Source organism: Chrysoperla carnea, chromosome 1 (assembly GCF_905475395.1).
Source record: "Chrysoperla carnea chromosome 1, inChrCarn1.1, whole genome shotgun sequence".
Taxonomy (NCBI): domain Eukaryota; kingdom Metazoa; phylum Arthropoda; class Insecta; order Neuroptera; family Chrysopidae; genus Chrysoperla; species Chrysoperla carnea.
The window spans coordinates 85,398,008-85,422,959 of NC_058337.1; the positions used below are offsets into that span (position 1 = coordinate 85,398,008).

General features: G+C 27.8%; 1 protein-coding gene across 1 annotated transcript in view; it reads right to left on the reverse strand.

Moving 5' to 3' along the window:
* Window positions 1–23,932, reverse strand: part of LOC123290873 (headcase protein-like) — a 415,650-nt gene extending 391,718 nt beyond the window's left edge. The window contains exon 1 of the mRNA XM_044871225.1: window positions 22,857–23,932. Coding sequence (XP_044727160.1) covers window positions 22,857–23,686 — 830 coding nt within the window. The 5' untranslated portion in view covers window positions 23,687–23,932. The remainder of the gene's footprint in view (window positions 1–22,856) is intronic.
* Window positions 23,933–24,952: the final 1,020 nt, after the last annotated feature.

Sequence of the window (24,952 nt, forward strand, 5' to 3'; positions counted from 1 at the left end):
TTAGCCAATTCGAATAAACTAATTTGGTATTTTCAAGATTTTGTAATTGAATAAAATTGGACGATTATACATAATTCGAGCTAAATTTGATTCTAGATTTAGGCAAAGATGTCAATAAAAGCATGCAATGAATTGTTCTTGTTGAACTAGAAATTCTATTCGAGGAGACATTTTTCTTGTACTAGTTCCCGTCTTGATTAATCATCAATCAAAACCAAATAGAGCCCATTTATACTCACGTTTGTTTCTACCCCACCCAATACATTTTTACTTACAAACATTTAATACCATGCTTACATCCAGCTTGTGTATGTTTTACCACTACTTCTACTACTCATATCGACTTGGTATAGTTAGTTGGTATTCGTTTTCGTATTATTATTATTATTATTATTATTACTTGACTCTTTAAAAAGTTAACGTGACGATATTGATATTCTATACAAGTCATCAGTTCGTTCTTTAAATTAATTTTATATAAATTATTATTGTATAATATTATATCTATCTTTATTTTGTATCTCTTTCTATACTTTTGGATCAAATTTACTGTGTGAATGAATACCGACTCGTACGGTACTCCACTCCATGTGCTTTAAGACGGTAAATATGGCGCTAAGTTGTGATGTAAGAATTATAATGAATCTCTTAGAATTCTGAAGTAGAAACTTTTTATTGTATATTTAAAGATCCATCCAACGAGATCTCTTTCATTCAGGAAACAAAAAACTTATAAGAAAAAAGACTTTCTGAGACTCGTTTCAGCTGAATATCACATAGGATATATTTAACTCGCACAAGTAAATTGTTACCTCTGTATCAGATTTAACCTCCCCCTCTCTATAACTTAAGCATAGTTTTGAGGACGATTTGCGAATCAGGCGACAATCGTGTAGTCCTGAGTCAGATTATTTTCAAAAAAGCTAAAGAATCTAAATATTATAAACGATAATAAATGAGCTCTCTAGGATATTTTGAAATAAATTTCTATTTTTGCCCATTTCCTACATCAGTCATCAAAGCTTGTGCAGCCCGTCATCAAATTAGCAACGAGTAACATACACAATAAGAGTAATTACAATTAGCTAATTCATGCTGATGATGACAACTTGGTAATCGAAATATTTACTTATATATTATATAAGTAAATATATAATATTGTATTAAATACAAAAACTGATCAAGGAAATCAAAATTTCTTAAAAAATAAATAAAAAAACATATATATTTCATCTCTCTGACTTAATGTCATTGATTTAGTTTCTCACTTTTTATCTCAAACTACATTTTTACGTTTAAATACATTTTAAACAGCTTACGTTAAAAAAAAAATAAATAAAAAAAAAACAGGGGTTCCTGTTTCCTAAAATCGGTTTGAAACCGCACGAATTATGTGTTAAAAGTTTAGCAATGAAATACAGTTAAATAGTTGACATGCATCCTTGCGTAAAAATTCAACCTTCTGGTGGTTGTTTCCTCTACATTATGATGGTAAATTCGGTATTTTCAGTAGTTTTCGGCGGCTGGAAGGAGTTAAATTAAAAATTTTGTCTTAGTATTATCGAGTGTATTATCGAATAGTCGATTGTCCAGCAAAATTTTAATCCCTTTTTTTGGAAGTACAAATCATCTATTACCGAAAAAAGGTTGACCAAAACAATTCGATAGGCGGTTTTAATTGAAGGCTTTATATTCATGATGCAGCGATAATATTTTGTTAATAAAATATAAACTACTCCATATGTAAAAGTTGAATGATATTCTTTAAGATGCAAAAAATAAAATTCATGGTAGACTTGTCAAAGATATATTTTATTGTTATGTATGTGCTATAAACTTCCTCCGGATATGGTGAAGAAAGCTGATAGTTGTTGACTATAGCTAGCTACCAAAGCAACCAATATCTATCATAAACTATATGAGAGAAATGTTACCAACAAATTTATACAACAATAACAACAACAACTGACGAACAACTTACTACTACTTCTACTTAGTACTGGTTGTTTGAATTATTATTAACGGGAGCTATGAGTTGTTTGGTAGTAGAATTGTACAGACGTCAATATCTCCTCTATACATACAAAACAACTCTGTAGACGGAGGAGTTAAATCGGCATGGAATATGCAAGTACCATTACGAAATGAATTCACTAATTCGATGTAAAGAAAGTATTGTCATCGAGAAGTAATTCAAGATTGAAATTTATATTAATACATTTAATCTATGTGGGTGTGACATCCGCATATATAATATATTCTCTGTGTCACAAAAATCACACGAATTTACATATAGTAGGCAAAAGTGGTTTATAATGATCCCTCCCCCCAAGAAAAAATTTAATTGTTAGCCAAACAATTCGAGATATGTATAACGACGAAATAGTTTTGGTTTATTTATTAAAGTGTTGCAATATTGGTATGTCAATTTCTTTTGATTTGTTCAAATTTTATAACTATTCAATATATCTCAAAAGGGATGATTTTACTGACTTTTGAAAAATAGGTGGGGGAAATGATCCGATTGCATTTTCACCAAACGGTTAACATAAAATATTAATTGTTCTTTTACAATGCATCAACGATTAGCATGAAAACAAAAATCACTGATAAAATCATCTAAATCAACATATTAAAGACCCGCCACATGTTGGGGGATCATTTTACCTAGTAGAATCCTATAAATACAATTGCTTCGAATAGCATCCAGAATTTGTTATGCTTTAAGAAAAATAATACCTTACTAAACAGAAGTACTTAGAGTTTTTAATAAATATGCTAAGTCACGACACTCCCTGGATAGGGAATACTCAGAACCGCCTATAATCTCAATTACTGTACATATTAAAGTTGTATATCTCTCTAGAATCGAACCATTTCATCGCCAAACAGATTCTGTTGCCTTACATATAAATAACATTGTATAGCATGCCATGGCAGTCATAGAATGAAAGGTTTATTCATTCTACTTGAAAGACTTTGACATTTAATAATCATAAAATCATTGAATATGATTTGAGAATTGTCCATCATAACAATTCAATTAATTTATAAGATTCATTGAATTTTGTTTTTTATTAAAAACTATTTTCGATTAACCTTTTTAATTAATATACAAGGTGTTATAGAAAAAACTCATTTTAAAAATCACCCATTCCCAAAAAATTATCAGGCTGATAGCATCATAAAAAGTGAGATAGAGAATTTCAAATTGTTTGCGTTTGAAATTCATAAGGTTATTATAATTTTGTTTATGGCAAAAAACCCTAAACCACTATCTACGAAAAATAATAAAAACTTACAAAGAAAGAAAATCTTTTTCCAATTTATTAATAAATAATTGTGTTTTTTTTTTGTGGTTATATAATCGAACTAAACTATTTGTCTCTCTCCAATTTGTTGAATAAAGTATTTAGCAGTTTTATTTTCTCTTAGCGCAGAAATTTCTTTTTTCGTATAAACTTCATAAATTGTTCTATAGACGTAAATGCGGAAATTTGCTTAAAGAATTATGTATTGATTGTAAATATTGAATTACAAAAAAAATACTCGTTGAATGACACGAAAGAGAAAAGGAAACCTACCAATTATAAATAGTAAATATTTACCCCCGCCTAATTCATCATATTTTCATTAATTTTCAAGTGAAATATAACAAAGAAATATTAAAAAAAGCTACATCTAGAAAATTTAGTAAAAAATAAAAAACTAACGCATAATGCTAACGTGAATGTAACATTACGTGATGATTTTGGTTTAGCACCTAGGACAGGAAACCAGTAGGATTTATATTTTGTTTTAGAGTCTGTATGTTTCCTAAGTACTGTTGAATGTCACGCATTGGATTTTCAACAAAATTATTGATATATAAGGGCAAACATTAAGTTACATAATTAATTGTATGTTATTCCATTTGTGCATTCATTAATCGTTGGTGTGTTTAGTCTTGAATAAAACATATTTTAGTTCAGTCTTAAAGTAATTTCATGTATGAAATTATGGCCTGTATAAAAATTGTGGCAAACCATTAATTATGGCATGATTTAGCGAAATTAGACGAGAACTAAGTATAAATATCTAAGAACTAAGAATTAATATTTTATCAAGTTATAACAAAATTTCTTCATCAAAGTTGAAAGTTTCGGTAAAAAGCCCCTCTAACCTCAAAATCTACCCTGCTCCAAGTTTCTTAACAGTAACTGCCATGCTGGTATACGCCCAGCCCAAAACAAGAGAACTCGTCAGTGAACCCGGCTTAAAATCAATTAGCTAATGTGATTTTTACCCTATATAATAGAAAATATATCTTGATCATTTTTATATCATGCATATATGTCATATGCAAGGTATACTAAGTTTAGTCCCAAGTTTGTAACTCTCAAAAAATATTGATGCTACGCTCAAAATTTTGGTATAGGTGTTCATAAAATCACTTAATTAGTCCATTTCCTCAGTCTGTCAACTCGGTAACTCAAAAACGAAAAAAGATACCAAACTGAAATTTTTACACCATACAGGGACGGAAAAAGTGAGGTCGAGTTCACATAGGTCAATAGGGTCTTGGGTCCGTAGGACCCATCTTGTAAACCGTTAAAGATAGAACAAAAGTTTAAATGTAAAAAATATTCCTTATAAAAAAATAACCAACTTTTGTTTGAAACATTTTTTCGTAAACATCACTGTTTACCCGTGAGGCCACAAATTAGGCGTAAATTGTATAGTATATATTATATGGGAATATCAGTTATATGTGTGTGACATGTATGTATGTGTAATGTGATAGAGTAATCAACGATGTCTATGTATGGTATTTCAAAATTACTCAATTGTTGTGTCAATTGTTTGTTTTCATTTGTTATTTATTAAATAATAATTCATATTATCATAATAAAAAATCTACAATTACATCATTTTGATATGCAAATCAGAATTATAGTTTTTTTTTTCTATTAATAAACGTTCACAAACAAATAAGTCCAGCAGTCACAGTCACAGTCTGCACTCCATCTACAATACAACAAATGAAAAATAAAAATGATTCCGCATTCCAATTTTAATATATTTTTATTTAGTATTTTCACGTTCTTCTTAAATAAACAATAAATAAAATACGAATATATATTCAACAATAATAATAATAATAATAATAATAATAATAATAATAATAATGTATATTCAATTATTGTTTGTATTAATAAAATGAGTATCTTTTTTTTGTATTTGTATTGTTGAGTTCTGTTGTTTACTTGAAACAACTGGAAAACTAACAAAAAAAATTATTACAAAAAACCATTTAAAAAAATATTTGCAATATGTACGCATCTATTCAAAAGTTTTGATGCTATTACAGAAGAAAAATAAATGTAAAACGACTAAAATAAATGTAAAAGTTTGCTCAATATGGCAGGCAGCTTAAACTAGAATCTGAGTGTCAATCAAATCCCGTCTGCTATTCTAGACTTTTTGAAACATATCTAAGAACACTCTCCATTAAATTAACTTTTTCCTTAGAGCCTTCTCCAAACTGAACCAATTTGGAGCATCATCGAAAATTTGTTAGTTGTTCCGGGTAGGAACCCTAAGCTCTCACTTGAAACATAGTATATAAATCTAAAAAATCAAAATCGGTTCATCCGATTAGACGCTGCGATGCCACAGAGGTGTAGAAAAAGGTTGAATTCATTATTTACTTCAAAAATAAGAAGACGTAGATTTAAACTTTTTTACTCTTCGTAAAAATTATCTTGTAATATAAAACTCGGATTACCGATACATATAACAAATATAGTACAGTAAAAGATGGTACAAATACCTAAAGGTAAATGCAAGAAACAGCTCGCATTTCGCTAGAACCTCACGGAAAGAATGTGTTTCCTAGGTGTCAAATATCATTAGTAACGCATAAATTAGGTACAAATGTTTCAATTTGTTAATAAACAATAAATTCTTAATTCAATGGAATGGTTAATGTTAAAGTTGACTTTAATTAAATAGGCAACTTGAATTACGTATACGCTACACATGCCTATTTAATAATTTTTTAAGTGAACTTTTATATTTGACATCTAAGAAATACCTTCCATGAAGTTTAAGCAAAAAGCGAGCGGTTCCATTCAGCCGTTTTTTTAACATATTTTACTGTACTAGAAAGTTACTCATAAAAGAAAACATCGTTTATTTCGTAGATATAACATTTCATTCCTGATAAATCCCCGAGGCGTTTTCTCTATATTATGCGACTTTCCTGATTCTTATTGTTGTTATTATATTGTAAAAAAAACATTTTTTTTACAGATGTATGCGCATTAAAAAGTGAAATCTCCTATAGAGTTGTAAATTACGAGTTTATATCTCCTGGTAAAAATACAAATTTAAGTGCGTTTTTCGTAAAACAATCAAGAGAAAACCATTTTTTGTTTTTCTTCGGATTGTTTTTCAATTGCTTCCATTTCGTTGGTATGGAAACATTCTTCGACACAATCGAGCTTATACTGTTTTTAGAGTGGTACAAGTTATTTGTAATACTAGCGTAGGTATTATTTTTTTACCTACCTATTGTTATCTATTTTACATACAGAAAAGATACGATTCTACATAGAAAGAATATTTAATTATTCTTAGAATTATTTATTTTATGTTTTGTGTTAATACCAATCTTGTGGATTTTAATTTTAATGGTAGTCGCTTGCTTATATAGTGTTGTATTTCTTGTTTTAATTTACATACTCTGTGGCGTATCAATTTGTTCTTCTTATCCGCAATCTTCTAGATAAGATTATTTTTAAAAAAAATAGTGGTGGTTTTTTGTTATGTTCAGAATGTACACATCAAAGATCAACAATGGTAAGCCACGAAAATATTTAGAGATCTACATCATCTTAGGGTTTTAATTTATAGCGTTTAAGATTATTAAGGAATTTTGGTAAACCTTCAAGATTATACATAATATTAAATAAATTTTTAACTAAATGTCTTCCTGTTTTCTTTTTTACCGTAAAATATTCCAAATTACACCTTTTGTATTGCCGTTTAGTAAATTTTTTGTCAGACTTTTGGGATTTTTAAAACTCATGTGAACGTTAACGATCGTTTGAAGATCTTTCATAGTATTTTTAATACGCAACTAACATCTCTCTTGCTAATTGAGGAAAAACAAAACTTAAAAAAAAACAGTTAGACCCAGGAAAAAACATCGCGTCAGTAGACTTTTAAGGGAGTTGGTGGAAAATGTTTGTCTGAGTGTACTTAATAAAATCAAATTCCTGCGAACAATGTGGATTTTCCATTTTCGACCATGCCCATAAATTGGGGCACACTTTGGCTATAGAGCCCATTGTGATACCACATATGTGTTTTACCACCTTTCCGCTGACAATTTCATTTATCAGCTCCTCATTTTCAGAGGCGGAGTGCACCTCCTTCATGCAAATACACTACACTAGCCCATCACAACTATTAATTAAATTAATTTTGTTGTGACGGCGGGATTCGAACCCGTTACCCTAAGCATACCGCAAACGGAATTAACCAACTGAGCTAATTGACGAAAAGTATGATATGATTTTTTGAGCCCTTTTTCCTAGATTAAATGTCTTATTTCCACGACTATACTTTTCTGGCCTACTTCATTGCTCACAGAGTGCGGATATTACATACAACCATTTGACATCAATACCCCATTGACACTAACATCAATTAAAACAAAAAAACCTAGTATGTATTTTATTTTTTGTTCCTACTCAAATATGCAACCAACAATGAGTGACAATTACAACCACTACGCCAGTACGTACATACTAAACAACAGTTTTACTAAATAAAAACGTATTTTAAATTATTTATTTATATTTGAAAATAATGATATGTACAAATCTCCCACGTTTTGAACATTTTAATATCTTACAAACAGACTCACACTCAGCATCAGCATCAGATATAGATAGATATAAATTTAAATATTATATAAATTAAATATATTTTCATAAATATTCATTTTACAACAAATATATTATAAATATCAACAATCATAATAACAGTATTAAATCCTACTTGAAAGTTTTTTTTTTTTAATGTTTATTATATTGGACGCAGGGTTGTACAAAATGTGTGTTAATCATAACCAAGTATGTGAATTCCTACTCTTGAGTTGATATTTCTTTTGGATCACGTTTTATATAAATTAACTATCAATTTAAGAACTTAAAAAATTTTCGAAAAAGTAACATGAAATTTTTCCAAAACTGCCTACGTAAACACAAATCAAATATATTTTTAATTCCAAAGTAATTTTCGCGTAAAGTTTGCACGAAAGAATGATACGCAAACAAATATAAAAGATTGAGTAACGACAGTCAAGAATCGGACAAATTGTTTGCAAATTGTAAAATAAATTTTCAAATTAATTAACTGTATTTGACTGTACAAAGTGAATTAAAAGGAATAGACCAACCAACAAGCGTGATTTGTATACAAGAAAATAAAGTTCTAATAATAGTATCGATGAATTGTAACTGTGATGTCATTTTTGCGTTCGCATAATTAAATTGTTGCCAAATACCCCCTCTTGAGGTGTTGTGGGACACTCGGTAAAAACGAAGTACCTTTTTATATTTGAAGTAACAGACACGGTGGCATAAAAACATTTGTAAGATTATTTAAATGAAAATAATCGTTGAAAAACAAATAAAGGAATAATACCTAGTTGTAAATATTAATTTCTGTCTAAAAAGTTATGAAAAAAAAATACAGGAAGAAAACACTAATTAAAAATGAATAACGCACTTAAATAGAATTCGACTGCGTCAGTGGAGAGCGTATCTGACTTGCGATACAGCTAACCTCGGTTCGTATCTAGGTGAAGTCACCTTAAATTTTTAATTGAAAAAATATAATTTCTGACTGTAAAATGCTACATTTTTAACGCAGTTCTCAATTTCAGTGGCAATAGGGAGTATTAAAAAAAACTTTTAAAAAAAGAAAACTGACTTCAAAAGAAAAACTTTTCTAAAGTAAATTAATATGCACTAAAAAGTAAAAAAATAACGATAATAAAATAGTAGTTAAAATTATTGTTATTTTTGGAGTCGGTGTCAGCCAAGGAAACAACTCTGACAGAACAGTTTGCTACATTAGCGTGGCTGACACCGACTCCAAAAATAACAATAATTTTAACTACATTATATTATCGTTATTTTTTAACCTTTTAGTGCATATTAATTTATTTGGGAAAAGTTTTTCTTTTGAAGTCGGTTTTATTTTTGTTAAAAGTTATTCGTCCTCATGTCATGCATACTTATGCAAATTTAAGACTTTTATGGTTTTCTCATGGATGCCGTTGTCAGAACTGGACCAAAATAAAATGAGACCATACGGAAAGCACCAGCTTTCAAATAGATAAAGAATCATCAAAATCGGTTCACTCAATCGAAAGTTCTGAAGTAACACACATAAAAAAAAATACAGTCGAATTGATAACCTCCTCCTTTTTTGTTTGAAGTCGGTTAAAAATTAATTAAATTTATAAAGCAATCAAAATAGTTTTAAATGCCTACAATATGACTTTTTACAAAAACTAAAATTAAAAAATATTTTTCGCCGAATTACTTAGTAACGTGAAAGATTATAAGAAAATATTTAAAATAAGAAGTAAGAACAATTTGTTGCCACCATGTTAAAAGTATATTGTTTGTTTCTTTGTAAATAATATTTCAAATGTTGTTTATTCTTCATAAAATTTAACAACAAAATAAATTAACACTCATCCATCATTTACGTACGTAGTCAAGTAAAAACATGCAATTTGTAAACTTTTTTTTTCTATTTTTTATTCATTTCTTGAAATTTTATTTATATTTTTATTATTATTATTATTATTTTTATACACACTTCTGTCTTATTGTTGTGTTTTACAAAGAAGAGACAACAACAAACATTATAAGAGACAAGACATAACAATATATTTTTATTTAAAAATGAATTATTATTTTGTAACAAAAATGTTTGAAGAAAAGGTGTGTCTTATGTGTATGGGTATGCCATCCATGTCTATAGTAGTGGGTAGCACACAAGTCGACGGTTTATTATCTTAACCAAAAATATATGATTTTTTAATCAACTCATCTTTTTCTAAATATGTTTAATCTTTTATGTAGCCGAATAGTTTATGTAAGATGGTATGCCACTCTTGAATTGTTAAGAATAAATATGATAGGTAAGTAAACATAGTATGAAACGGTAAAGAAATGTCGAAAGATTTTAACATTGTAATCGAACTCCTGATAAGTTAGAATTTTTTTTACAAGCTATTATTTAACTTCATTTGTATGTATATATCTAGGTGTCAAAAAAAGCACTCCTTTACAAAGAGTATATATACAGGGTGAACAAATTTAATCTATTATGGCTAATAGCTCGTTTTGTCCTACCAAAAAATAACTTAAACAAAAATTGTAGGGTTAAGGACATCCATCATGTTCTGACATCGGATTGGACCTAGTTTTTCGAGTTGCTTTAATAGTCAATTTAGATTCTAGGTAAGAATAGAATAAAACCTTAAATTAGGAAGTTGATCCTCATATTAAAAACTTAACATTTTTTGGAAAATCGTTGGCTTTCGAAGGTGTCTTAAAAATATTTCATTATTGCATTTAATCGAAAGAAAACCCGCTAGCTGCAGAAAAATGTCAAGGGAATGGAATACAATTATCAATAAACTTTAAACGTATTTTCTTTCGAAAGTAAACCAAATACTTTTTTAGGGAGAAACTTTTGTTGTACTAAAAAGTAGAAATTAATTTCATGTTAATTACTCATACATGATTATTGATTAAACCTTGAGACGCTCCGAATCTCGATCTCAACATGTATGAGTAATTCAACAGAAAAACTATTTTCTACTTTTTAATACAATAAAAATTTGTACTTAAAAAATAATTTTTTATTTCAATAGTGATTTACAGGAATTGGCCGAAAAGTCATTCTTTTTAGTAAAATATTACACTTGATAAATTCAATGTGAAAAAAATGAAAAGAAAAGGTTAGCAGAAGTATTATCCTTCTTCAAATTCCAACACACACCATATGTAGCAAAAGTTTCTGTCTTACTGAGAAATATAACAAACTGATTACACAAAATTTTTGTTAAACCAACCATTTTGTTTTGAAAAAAAAAATTTTGTCTAACAATATATCCAGTGGGGCAATATTAATAAAATAGACAAAACATTCTGTTCGATGGCAACTCAACATTAATTTTAAGAAAAAATATTTCGCGTATTGGATATTGTTGAGAATAATAGGCGATTGAAATATACAATGCTATCTATCGCTAGATCTATCGCTACATATCTGAATTTAAGGGAAATAAATCTACTTGCTTGAAAATAAAGGCGTTAACTCTTAATGCAACATAGCAAATAATATGACATCTACGATTCATGACATCTAAGGCACAGATTATTAGACTGAGATCAATTACCCAAAATTTTAGAAATGAAGAAATCATCTATCCAAGCGATATTAAAAACCTTAATTAAAATGATTGTGTATTAATTCACATAGAACTTAGAAACCGTAAGATAAAAATCAGATAACGAATCAAGGTAATATCTCTGTTGTCCCAAACAAGTTCAGTTATGAAAGAGAGTATACAGAGTATATACAAAACAGAACACTGGGCAGACCTTTCTTGAATAGAGAAGAGGAGAATTTATGCCGATAGCAATAAAGCATTGTATGTATGGTGTTTTGTATCGTTTAATAAAGTAGCTACCAACCTAAACGTCCTAACTAAGGTAGATACCACTTTGTTATCTTTATATAGAGTTAAATAAAACTACCTACATAGGTAACATGTAAACCTGATATGTACGTGTATACGTGTATACTTGTATCAGGAAAGTTACCTTTTAATTTTAAATTGTAGTTAATTTCTAAAGTACCTATATGTTTTTATTATAAATATATACAGGCTGTGACAATTAGATACAATTTGATGAAGATATTTGGTAATTTAAAAAACATTTCTAAATAGGGGTCCCCAGGAGACGAATATTCCAATCCCACCAAAATGTTTCGTCCTCTTTCGTAGGAATTACTTTAATATCGACTTACTTCGAATATCAGGGAGGAATTTACTACAGATGCTGTTTGAAACTTCCTGTTTCAAATTACAAAAATCTTTCAACTTAACTATGTTTTCTATCTGTCAAAATGGTTACAAAACACAGTCTAAAAATAGTGGTAAATGTTTTTAAAAAAATTTGTGGCCCACATAGATAGTAGAGGGAGCGTAAGCATTCACTAATTCTTTTTAAAGGAAAAGTGAACTCTCTACAAGTTAATTTGAGAACTAGAAGAGTGAATGGTACAAAATAATGTTCGAGGGATTGTGGATTGTTTATACAGAGTTCAAACCGCTATAGACTAACGAATTTAACATTTTACCGCGAAAATTTTTGAATTTCTTTAGTTCTGCTTTTGAAATCAGGATGACCAGGTTCCCAGACATTCCGAGGAATTTTTTGAAACATTTTTTGAACAAAAAGCCCCCATATATATATTTAACTAACGTACAGATAAAATATTTAATAACTCGTCAAAAAACTGATTACAGATTTTTTGATCGCCTGTTTATATATTGTATTGTAACTATATACTTACGCAGTACATAATTAAAATGTTTTGTAAATATTGTTTATCGTATAAAACAAAAGGTTTTAAGGTATAAACTTTACGATTTAAGTACTACAATGTAGTTAAAACATTGTAATTAAATTAATAAATTATTGAAAAATAAAACAATCATTTTCAATTAAATTTTAGAAATTTTAATAACATATGCGAAATTGATATTATTTGCAATGATAATATTCAATCAATTATTATTGTACCGTTAGGCTCTAAGTCTATTTATCTTAAATTTTTCGATTGAGAAAAAAAAAATAGAAAGTAAATAAAAAAAATAAGAAAAAATTCAACAATTTTTTTATAAATAATTTCTATGAACGTCCTTAAGTTTTATTTAACACACAAATCATAAATTTCACGCCTCATATTGAAGTATTTCCTAGAAATATAAATATTCCGTTCAATTTGCCAAAGGAAAATTTTTACAAGAAAAACAACAAAAATTCATTTTCTCATTAGAGCAAAGGACTAATGATTTGATGAATGCTATGCACTCATCACCAGGAAATCATAAAAATTAAATGACATTTTGTTATGTAGTAAAAACAAAAACCTAAGAACATAAAATATTTTTAATTACTAATATAATTTTAATACAAAATAAATAAAATTTTAAATCGCGTAAATCATTTTATTGATTCTTCGATGTGTGATGTGCGTTGTCCATCACGATGAATTATATTCGGACACTTCGATGAATTTTTTTCTATACTCTAACTTCTCAGACAATATGCTTATTATTCTCATTATCGTTTGCCTTAGCGAATTTCGTTTTACTTACGAGATGAATCTGATTCGGTTTCAAAGTCTTATCTCATCACCTTATCATTAACTTCTATGCAGAAGACTGATGTCAATCATTATGGACACGTTTCATACATTCAGATCGAAACAGGCTGCTTAGAAATATCCATTGAAATTGGATGACAACAAAGATGGGTCCTGATATGCCTGACTATACATCAAACAGAAGAAAATACTCCAGAATCCAGGAGTACCTTCCGAAGACGTCACTTAAACTAAGGGGCACGGCAGACCATCAAAAATTAGTGAACTTTAAATGACATCAGCGTCTTTTAAAACAAGAATTCACTTCTGTTACCTTTTTGTTTTGCAACTTATTTTTCAACAGGTAATCTTTTCGAATATATAAAAATAAAATGCAAATTATTTTTGAATAAAATTTATAGTATTGTTTACCAATTATTAAAATAACTGTCTATTAAATTATTTTTTTTATTTTTGTACTGTTCGTAAACAACAACTGGTGATAAACCTTGAAATATTAATCAATATGCAATTTTTAATACCACAGTATTCATTCCGTGCAGAACAGAAGTCAGTGCCACTATTGGACATAATTATTTATTCATTTCAATTTTCGCACAATGTTATCTCATTAATGTAATCATATTGCCAGAATTTTAAAATAGTGAAATTATTTATTTGTAATTATAGGCAATGTTATTACATGAAGGATGGAACCATTGGTGAAAACAGATATTAATAATATAATGAAACAATATACAGGGTGGACCATTTTAATCTGTTAAGGCTAATAGCAAAATTGTAGTTACCCAATCAAAAAAATAATTTGATGGGGGACATCAAGTTCTGACATCAGATTGGTTCTAGTTCTTCGAGTTGCTTTAATAGTCAATTTAGATCCTAATAGGTAAGACATAGAATAAAATGTTAAATGAAAAAGTTGATCTTCATAAAAAAACAAACAATTTTTATTGAAAACATTTTGTCGAAAATTGTTAGCTTTAAATATAACCAGAGTTATAGTAATTTCCAGTATGAAAATAGGCATTTAAATTTTCAATTTTGTAATCGAATTACTGTAGATGTCGATAAAACTGAACGAAAAGTAAAAGTGTATTCGATATCTGTAAATTTTTTGGATTATCGAAGACCATTTTTTAGATGAATATAAAATTCTTAGTAATTAATTCTAATTAACAAACTCTAACAGAAAGTTCATAAAACGAACAATAGTTATTTAAAATATCAACCTGTATTTTTGACTGTATTTATTTTTGAATAAAAAATTTTTGTTCCACAGTAATATTTATTTACTTAAAATTAAATGTTTTAAAAATGTTGAAGGTAATTTGAAGCTAACTAATTTAACCGCAACATATTTTCTATAATTGAGTATGCTATCTTTAATAAATTAGTGCCGCTAATTTTCAATGTTCTTGGGAGTTAAAAATTGTATGCTATGAAAAAAATAAATATTTAAAATGTCTATTTTTAATTTTTAAGAGTACCTATATCAATATATGATATTAAGACATGAGCATGACAACAATGCTTGATTTAAAGGCTCGACATTTTTTTATATGTCGACTTTTACTCAAAGAATATGTGGTGAAAATTTCAGCATAGGTATCCATTAAAATTTTTAAGAAAAATGTCATTGAAAATCGATATAAAATACATTGGCTCTTATGGAGGAATCTCAAAAAACGACATATTTTGAAAATTTTTGATAATTTTCATTTGGAATGAATGAAAACAAATTAAAAAAAAAAAAAAAAAACTTTTTAATAGAAAGTAAACATATAAGCAATGGCATACAAAAGAAAAAAACCAAGTGTCTCCGTCCAAATAAGGAATGTAAGAGGAGGGTAGATATAGGGTTGAAATTATTTTTATCTTACTTTCGACTTTGATGATTAATTTTGTTATAACTTCATGAATGTATACTTAATTCCAAAAAAACTGCCACAGTTAAAACATTCTAAGCGTACTCATCATATGTTATGTTATACTAGTAACACTTAGATTGTTTTAAAACGAGCATTTTTTTTTTGACATAGAGTAAACATGAAAAATAAGAATAAAATTTTTCGGTCTGTGCCTTGGTTTTCGAAATATCGAAAGCTGAAAAATTAAACAAAATTTTCAATTTTCGATATTGTGAAAATTACGCCAGATATCGAAAAATTTTATTTTTACTTTTCGTTTTATATCGTCAAGTTATAATATAATTTATCATCAAAATTGCAAATATATATTTTTAAAATTTGTGCCCCCACTACCGTGCTCATACTTCCTTAAGCTGTTCGATATCCGTTGAATGCAATTTTTTGTTTCATCACCTTCTTATTACAAAAACTAATTCAACGATTTATTTTTACTAAAATATAGACTCAACGGATTTGGGAAAAATTGACCCGAAAAAAATAGACCGAATAAAATTTCAGTAAAAGTTTCCTAGTTTTGAACGTATGGGCTGAAAACTTTAAAACCGAATCAACTCCTCGAGTCTATGAAATATCCGGTGTATTTTTTGACAAATCACTTTTCTAAATAAATTTAGTTTTTAAACTTTCAAGAACAAGTAAAAAAAAGAAGGGAAGAAAAGCAAAAACTTGAATTCATTTCAAAAATTTCCCTGCCAGACATTTTTTGAATCAAATTGAAATATCGTATGGACTTTTATACAGCAACCTCAAAAATTTAAAGCATAACAGAAGCCTTTGTAGTGATTTAGTTTAATTAGACCAGTTTTTTTTATCGTTTGACAATTTTTTTCTGGTTTATAATATGAATGCGTTTTATGAGTGCATAGTAAGATTCCTCTCAGGTCAAGGTGAACTGCATAACAGACAGTCAGCAAACAAACAGTAAGACTTTTAACAAAACGTTAAACAGATTCTAACAAACGGAAAAGATGTTTGACTTCTTGAAGTGTTTTGTTGTTACTTGCAAAAACAATTTTATGTCTGTCTTGAGTTTTGTTTAAAAAAAATTTTTTGTAACGTCATGTCTGTTTTCAACTGAATTAAAAGCATTTGCCTATTTTATAAAGTTAGAATAATTGAATGACTGAAACTTGAACTTGACATTCAAGAATATTTTTAATAAATGAGCTAAGTTTTATGAAACTTTAAGCAACCGATTTTCGCATTTAGTTAGAAGAAATTTATGCTAAGTATTTTTTAACAACAAAAATTATGTAAATATTTTGCTACAATTTTAAATAAAATTTCAAAAAAAAAATGTAAATAATTAAGTCATTCAGCTTAACTTGTACTGATTAAAAAAATATTTAATTAACATAATACATCATAATTTACAGTCTGTAAAGCTAGCAAAATCAAATTTAATCATCGAGCAGCATCCTTTAAAAAACATTAGATATGAACATTTTGTGAATATTCGCTTTTAGAAGCCTTTTTTTAGATTGGTCTTTCGCATTTAAATCGTCTATTTGAAAATTAAAATGGCGAAATAAAGAGCTGAAAATTAAGAGAACGTTAAAAAATTAAAGGTATTTTACGATAGAGAGTTTAAAAGGATTTGTAAAGCTCATAATAATATATTATGGCACAAAACATGGTGGAAGCGTTGAAAAATAAACTTTTCTTTGTCCATACAAAAATTATAAAAATTGAGTTAAAGTATTTTTAAATTTTACTTCAAAATACTTTTAAAAATACGATCTTTTATTGCACTAAAAAATCAATAAAAATTTTTTTTCACGAGTCTTCTTGCTTAAGCTAATATGCACCTTGCTAAAGCTTAAGTCTTAAGAGTAATACTAGATTTTTTAACTTTTAGTGCAATAAAAACTTTTTCTTTTAAATGCCCAATAAAAAATTCCGAACTTTGGCATACTCACAAATTATAAATTACTTAAGTTTCAAAAAATTTAATTCGACCCTGCTAGCTTTAACAGCAATCAAACTCTATGTAATTTTATGCCTTCATATTTTTCATTAAAATTATAACGCATTTGTTTATCAACAGAGTGGAGTGATAAGGAAATCAATTGAGAAAAACAATTTTTAATTACTTTTTCGTGAATTGTAAAATATTTTTATTTTTTTCAAAAGAAATTCCAGTTTTGTTTTTGAAAATTTGTTATTATATTTTTGAAACTAATTTAATCAAATTTTTTTTTCAAATAATTTTTAGCAAATTTTTTATTTCATTTTCAATTAATAAAAAAAATTAATGAATAGAAGAAAAAATAAATTAATTTCGACCTTAAAAATCAAATTTCAATAAGAATGGAAGAAAAAATAAAAATAAAACTTTTATACAATGATACTTTTATTTGGGGAAAAAAGTTGCTTATCAATGATTATCTCTGTTACAATGACAGCCTTGAAATTGTCTATCAAATTCTGAACAAATAACTCTCCTCACAAAAAGTAAAACAATGTCGTTTTCTGTATCACTAGAAATGATTCCATTAAAAAAAAATAACCGGATGTAATAAAAAGAACGATTTCCGATTATTAGTTAGAGCGAAAACAAAGTATATACTTAATAGAAATATTTACAAACTTTGAGAGAATAAACATATCTTCACTTGCAAATTTTGCACAACGAGTGCGTAGCATGAGTTGGAAAATTGCAGAAGAACGTTAATAATTCCGCTATCAATCGTATATCGTATAAGTTTCAAACGCATCAATATTGTTTCCTTAATTGTTTCAAATTCGATAATGTAAAATTCACTACCTCCAAAAAATCATTTGATCCAAAACGTAGATTGCAATCCTTATTTCCAATCCGGCAACATTTGATATATTCAATCAAAGTTTTTAAAAATGTCAAGCTATGTTGAAAAAGACATTATTTTTCATTTGTAAAAATTAAATTTTTTTTTTTTGCGTCTCAATTTTTTTGTTGATTGAATAATAACAACTTAAAGAAGACTTTAAAATGCAAACAAGGGATGACTTGCAATTTCGCTCAACTAAAACGTATTCAATAGAATCATGCAAAATTATCCATCAGATTTAAGTCATCCTTCTAATTTAAGTCATAATATTTTTAAACTTTATAAATTGTCACAAAAATTCATAAAATAATTTACGGAACTTTTTTTTTTGGAGCTTAAAGGCAAAATTTAATTTAAAAATAATTATTCTAAAAATTCTTTCAAAATATTTTTTTAATTAATCATAACGATTCGTGAATACCTTGGCAACATACTTTTGGAGAACAAAAAATTATGAAGATTTGTTTGGTTGAGTAAAGTAAAAATTAATGAATGTTGAAGACAGATTTGTTATCTTATTTCAAATCGAAATGGCTAAATATCAAAATCCGACCCAGCAGTCGGATGTCGTTAAATAAATTTTTTTTAAATATCAAAATCTGTATGCATTCACAAAACAATATTATAACTTTTTTTAAATAAATTAATTAAAATTATATTTATCCAGAAATTTCTTAAAAATAACTGAATTTTTTACTCAATTTTCATCAGTTCAATTGGTTAGCTAATGAAAAGCACGGATTTCTATTTCTATGAATTTTACTTTAACAGAGATAGTTTTTTGACAGGATTATTATCGAAAAATTTTTTTTTTCAAAGAATCTAGACAACAGACTACTGTAGTAATTAGTATACTGTTTTAACTTATTTAATTCCTTATTTTGAGTTTTCGATAGCTGAAATTTCCTACAAAAACAATCCAAATTCAGAAATTCGAAAAAATAATTGAAAACTTAATATTTTAACAGTACCATGAGATTTGAGAATAAAATACAAATTTTGTTTCATATAGGAAATTCTTTGTAAATTTTGTTTAATTGAAATCGAAATTTAATGCCAAGGAATTTACAAAATTCTTTAGTACCAATTAAAATGCACAATATTTTATTAAATTTAACTGTCATAATTATTTTCGAAACTTATGTGACATTTCCGTGAGATATAAACTAATTAGAAGAAATTCTTTCATTTAAGGTGGCTGGTGTAGTAAATATATTTCAAGATTCTTGACTGTATTTTTTAGATATTTTATATTTTTAAACTTTGTGTCCCTAGAAATTCGTTGAGTTGTTTTATTGTGCTTAGCCTACAAATTTTAAGGGTATATTCATTCAAGTGACTGAAATACTGTTTACTTGACTTTTTAATGGAACAACTGACTAGTGACATGTTATTTTTTTAAATTAAACATTTAATTTTTTATCCGAAGTTTAATTACCGATCCCCTCGCTGTATTGATGCAATAAGCCAGTGCATAGTGTACCCTAAGCCAGTAAATAGTGCTGCCTTATTTTAATAATAAAAATATATTTTATATTTTCTATAAGTTAAAAAAAAATATATATATATATATATATATAGAAAAATCATTTTATCGTAAAAAAGCGTGAGGTGCTAGGTTTCAATTATTGGAAATATTTTATTGACAGATAACGGTAAAAGTCATTATAAAATATCTTATAAAGCACCCCAGGTCTTTTTATGATAAATGATTTTTTTCTTCATCAATATTTTTTTAACTTATAGAAATTATTTTCAACTTTTTAGTTCAGCTAGTTACAAGCGATTTTTTTTTTAGTTTTTACTATGAAAAATTGTTAATTCTCAATTCTAATTAGGAAAATCGGACAAACTTATTCAATTCTTGTATTTTCGATCTTTGATAAGTGTGCGAAGTTTCAATTCAATCCGAAGAGTTGAAGTGAGTGAAAATCACGTTCAAAAATTCCGTTAGCGTGGTAAAAATTATAAATCTTGATGGGATTTATTTTTGATTTAGATAAATTTCGTGAATCGACTGTTACTAAACAGTCTGCTACTAAAAAGATGTTTTACAAAAGAATTTTGTTTAGAAGATTCCTAAATAATTTTTTGAGAAGAATTAAAAATATATATATATATATATATATATATATATATATATATATATATAAATATATATTTAAAAATATTCATGTTTTTAAACAATTTAATTTGTTAAAGACCAAATAATAATTCGGTGATTATTATTAAAATATTCTTGAAAAAAAGTTTTCAACCAAAAGAAACTAATAAATTCTTCAATAATTTATCATATAAATCAGTGTATGTTTTTTATACTTACTACTTTAAATAAGACAAAAAAATGTGAGAAAAGTTTTATATCAAAGAATAAGAAAGGAGACGACCGAATACCGCACATCGTGTGTCGGAGAGATTCTTTTTATATGCTAATTTGATTCTAAATAGTTTCAATTTTTTTTTTTTTTTTTTTTACTTTTCGTTTTACAAATTAATCACACCGCCGTATAAAACTTTGTATAATAGAGAAAATTAGTATCTATATGAATATTAGGAATGATAAATTTCAATAATGGCCAAAAATGAAGAGGCAACATAAAAATCCGATCACTGTTAAACGTTTTAGAAAAAGTAAATATTTGGCTCAAGAAAATTGTTCGGCTTTGACAACCCTTGAAGTTTAAAAATTACAAAATTATTTGTGAATGAATAAGTAATCTTATCAAGAATTATTTCAAAAATAATTTTTTCTAGGTTTAAATATTAAACTGTAAATAAATATCAAACAGAGTGTAAACATTTTTTTTCTACAATATTTATGAAATATAATTTTGGAAAATAATTTCAAAATTATTATTCTGATTTATCTAATAGATGATAATATGTTAAAAATTCAAAAGCCTGAAACGATTTTAATGCTAATAAAATAGTACACAAACTAATTTGACGGAAAATCCTCCTAGAAATACTCGAAAAACTTCGACAAACGACTTCGAAAAAAACATGCAATTAATATGCACTAAAAAGTAAAAAATAACAATAATTTTAACTAGATTATGTTTTTTGTTATTTTTTACTTTTAGTGCATATTAATTTGTTTTTGAATTGTTTTTTTAGAAGCCGGTTTTTTTCTTTTTGTTAAAAGTTTTTTAATTTTATGATTTTTAGTGAATATGAAGTACACTTACTAATTTATCACTAAAAAAGACAAATCGAAATCGGTTGGAGCGATACTGAGTTATTCGCCCATTTTTCGCGCACATAATTAATGCAAAGTTAAGACTTTTATGGTATACCATTGTCAGAACTGAGTTCAGCCAGTCGAATTGAGAATCTCTTTCTTTTTTTGTTTGAAGTCGGTTAAAAAAGGGTCGAATCAAAAAATCAATAAAATAATGTTTGGTAATGAGTACCAGTTTGATTTTGTCTATTTCAATTCTCCAATGATTCTTAATAAATCTTTGGAATTCATATTTTCTAGTAAACCTGTGCAATATTCACAAATTTCGCATATAATTATAAATCTTCCGTTTAAAGTAACGAGTACTAAATTTTTTTTTATGGGTTCGAAATTCCAAAAATCCAAGACAGAAAATTTAATGTATGACATGAGGGACGACTACCAGGCGATAATTTTCAAAATGAGAATTGGTTGAGAAGAATTGGTTTATAAAACATTGATTGTGAAAAAATTACCATTACTCACATTTCTCAGAATTTTATCAACATTTTGAAGAAAATGTTATTAAGTTTTAAATGACTGTCGTAGGAGATTCTTAAAAAAACATTTTACTACGTTTAAAATTGTTAAGGATTGCCACCAAAATCATATTTCAAAATTATACTTAAAGCCATAAATTATACTTTTTTTTTTTTTATTAGAAGAAAATTTTTTCAGTATCTTTAAAAAAAAGTTTTAATATTTTTGGTTAACAAAAATAGCAATCATTTACGAAAATTATTACTTATTTATCAAATATTAAAAGGTCTATGTTCATCTTGAATATATATTTTAACGTAATCAATTTATACGTGGGATATTTTATCCTCTAAAAATAAACCAATGCAACAATTTTGACCTTGAAATTTAAAATAACAGACGCTCAATAACGAAGAAAATAATCAAACCTACTTACGAACTATAAATCTACCCCTTTTTAAAAGTATCGCTAAGGGTAATCTTATCAATCGAGAATATGACCTTGAATAAAGCTTTTAAGAAAATATGCTCAACGTATCTTTTAGTCAGCAAAATATCGCAATTCTTTAAAGAATTATTCACTATGAAAACATCATTCGTTATTCGATATTTGAATTTAAGTCTCCTTTATTAAAAAAATGTTGAAAAACTTTTGTGAAATATTATTTTAGTAAATAACTTTAATTTTCAAGGACGTAACTTATGTTAAGGGATTAAATGAATTTTATAGTTTATGAAAATTCGCTGCAAATAAACTGTATTTTATTTTGTCAAATAAAATAAACTTGCCGTAATTAAATGATGCCGATTTCAAAACAATTGATAGCAGTTTTGTTTTCAAAACTAAAATTTTAATTTTAAAGTAAGTTTATAAACAAACAACATTAACCTTGGAATTACAATCAGTTCATTCTCAAAGAAAAATATAAAAATATGACTCACCGAACACGATCTGAGAAAAAATCAAATCTCGATTTTTTCTTTGCACCACCACTATGTGCTGGCGACACACTTGATTCGCTTGCACCAGATACCGGTGGCGATGATGAACCTGTACTCGACGATAAACTACCGGTACGGCCACGAGCCTCACCATTACCATTGCCATTCGACATAATTTGTTGTAATTCACGCGATTGATTATTACAATTTGGATGATATTGTGGATGGCCAGAAATTGTTACCGTGGGACGTGTATTATTGCGATTACGGCGTTTCTTCTTCTTAGCTGCAGTTTCAGCATCATCGGTACGGAATACACCACTTGTTGGCGGTGGTGGAATCCAATCTAAATCTTTTTTTAAATGACCACGGCCACATTTACATCCACAAGCTTTAAATGCAAGATCATATCCTTTTTTCGTCCACAAATTTTGGAGACGTTGGCGTTCTGACCAAGAACGTGCACGGCCACATGATTTCAAATAAGTGAGAACACTTTGCTCCCATGCTTCAAAACATTCACGATGCATATATTTTCCCATTGTACAATTATCATTATTGCACGTAACGCGAACGGTATCACGTAGATCGTCCATCGAAATCAGAACGTAATCATTATTATTTGGATTACCAGCCATAGCGCTTGCACGTAAACATTCTCCAGTTGGTACACAACATCGAAAAACATTGGATGTAGTCGATGGTGAGTCCAAATTATGTCCACCTATGGAGGATGAAGTAGACGATGGTTCATGATGATCGATACCCAAAAGACCTTGAACTTCACCGGAACCTCCATGGCCATGACTATTATGTCGTCGCGGAGCCATGCCGACAACCGGGCGACTATACGCCACAAATGCCGCCGTCACTTAAAAGTTCACTTACAAACTTTATATAAACAATCAAAAAAAGTTCGATTTTGTACTTGACGTTTTTTTTTTTTTGTGATAGAGAGAACTATTTTAAAATTTTATTAATGATTTAAACAACAATGGAAGAGAAAAAACTATTAAGCGGTATTATTTTTGCAACAATACCGACATAATTTGTGGACAGTCAGTTTTTGGTTTATAAACACATTTAATTTAGTAAAAAAAACGGTATCACAATTTTTTCTTTCTCTTTGTATTAGTTTTTAGCTTAAAAAAATGTTTTTGATACATACAAATCGATAATTAATCAATTAACACACATTCTTAATTAATTAACAAAAAACATACATTTATTATTGTTTTTTTTTTTTTTTGGTATAAAAATTTTTTAATTAGAAAAATGCAAAAAACATTCCAAAGTCGGTTCACACAAAAAAAATACTTATTTTTTTTAAATAAACCGACACACAGTCGAACCGGCGTTTTTTGAAGTGTGTATAATAAATTCAACACGCACTAAAATAATTCTTTAAGGTATCTCGCCTCCGAGACGACTAATGTGCATTGCATACATGAAGACCGCACGGTTTGCTTACTGCGTAGCAATAGAAAGTGATCTAAATGCGAAGAGGGGATTGGATAACGAAAGCGAAAGGAAGGGGTCAAAGCGGTATAAGGCGCGCGGTGCGGTGTTAGGTAGTGGGGCCATAACATCACATCATCAACAGTGCACCAAGTAACATGTATAGTATATAGTGTATGCACAAGCTGTGATATACCAGCATTAAGCGTGTGTTTGTATTATGAGTCGCATCGTATCGCATGATCGTTTTTCGTACACACATACACTCACTCACTTTCAATTTTCAACCGGGTTCATGGGCAGATTTTATTACGCATGCGTTTCAACCTTTAGTTTTCACTCTATGTGTATGTCTTGTTGCATGCACATTAATGCTCTCCAAGTAGTATTTCTATCCATCCAATGGTATAGGCAATGTTATCTACACTGTTGTATATGTATTAGTCTATATTATGCTGTGTTTTCACTCTATGAAAACTTTTCACTCAACAATGAGAGACATGTCTATATAGTTTTGTAGGAGTTTTAGGACTATTTATTTATGGTATTGTTTATCGAAAATGTTTTTTTTATTTTTATAAGAGCTTTTCTAGAACTTTTTTATAATTTTTTTTTTTTTGCAAACTTTAAATTAGAAT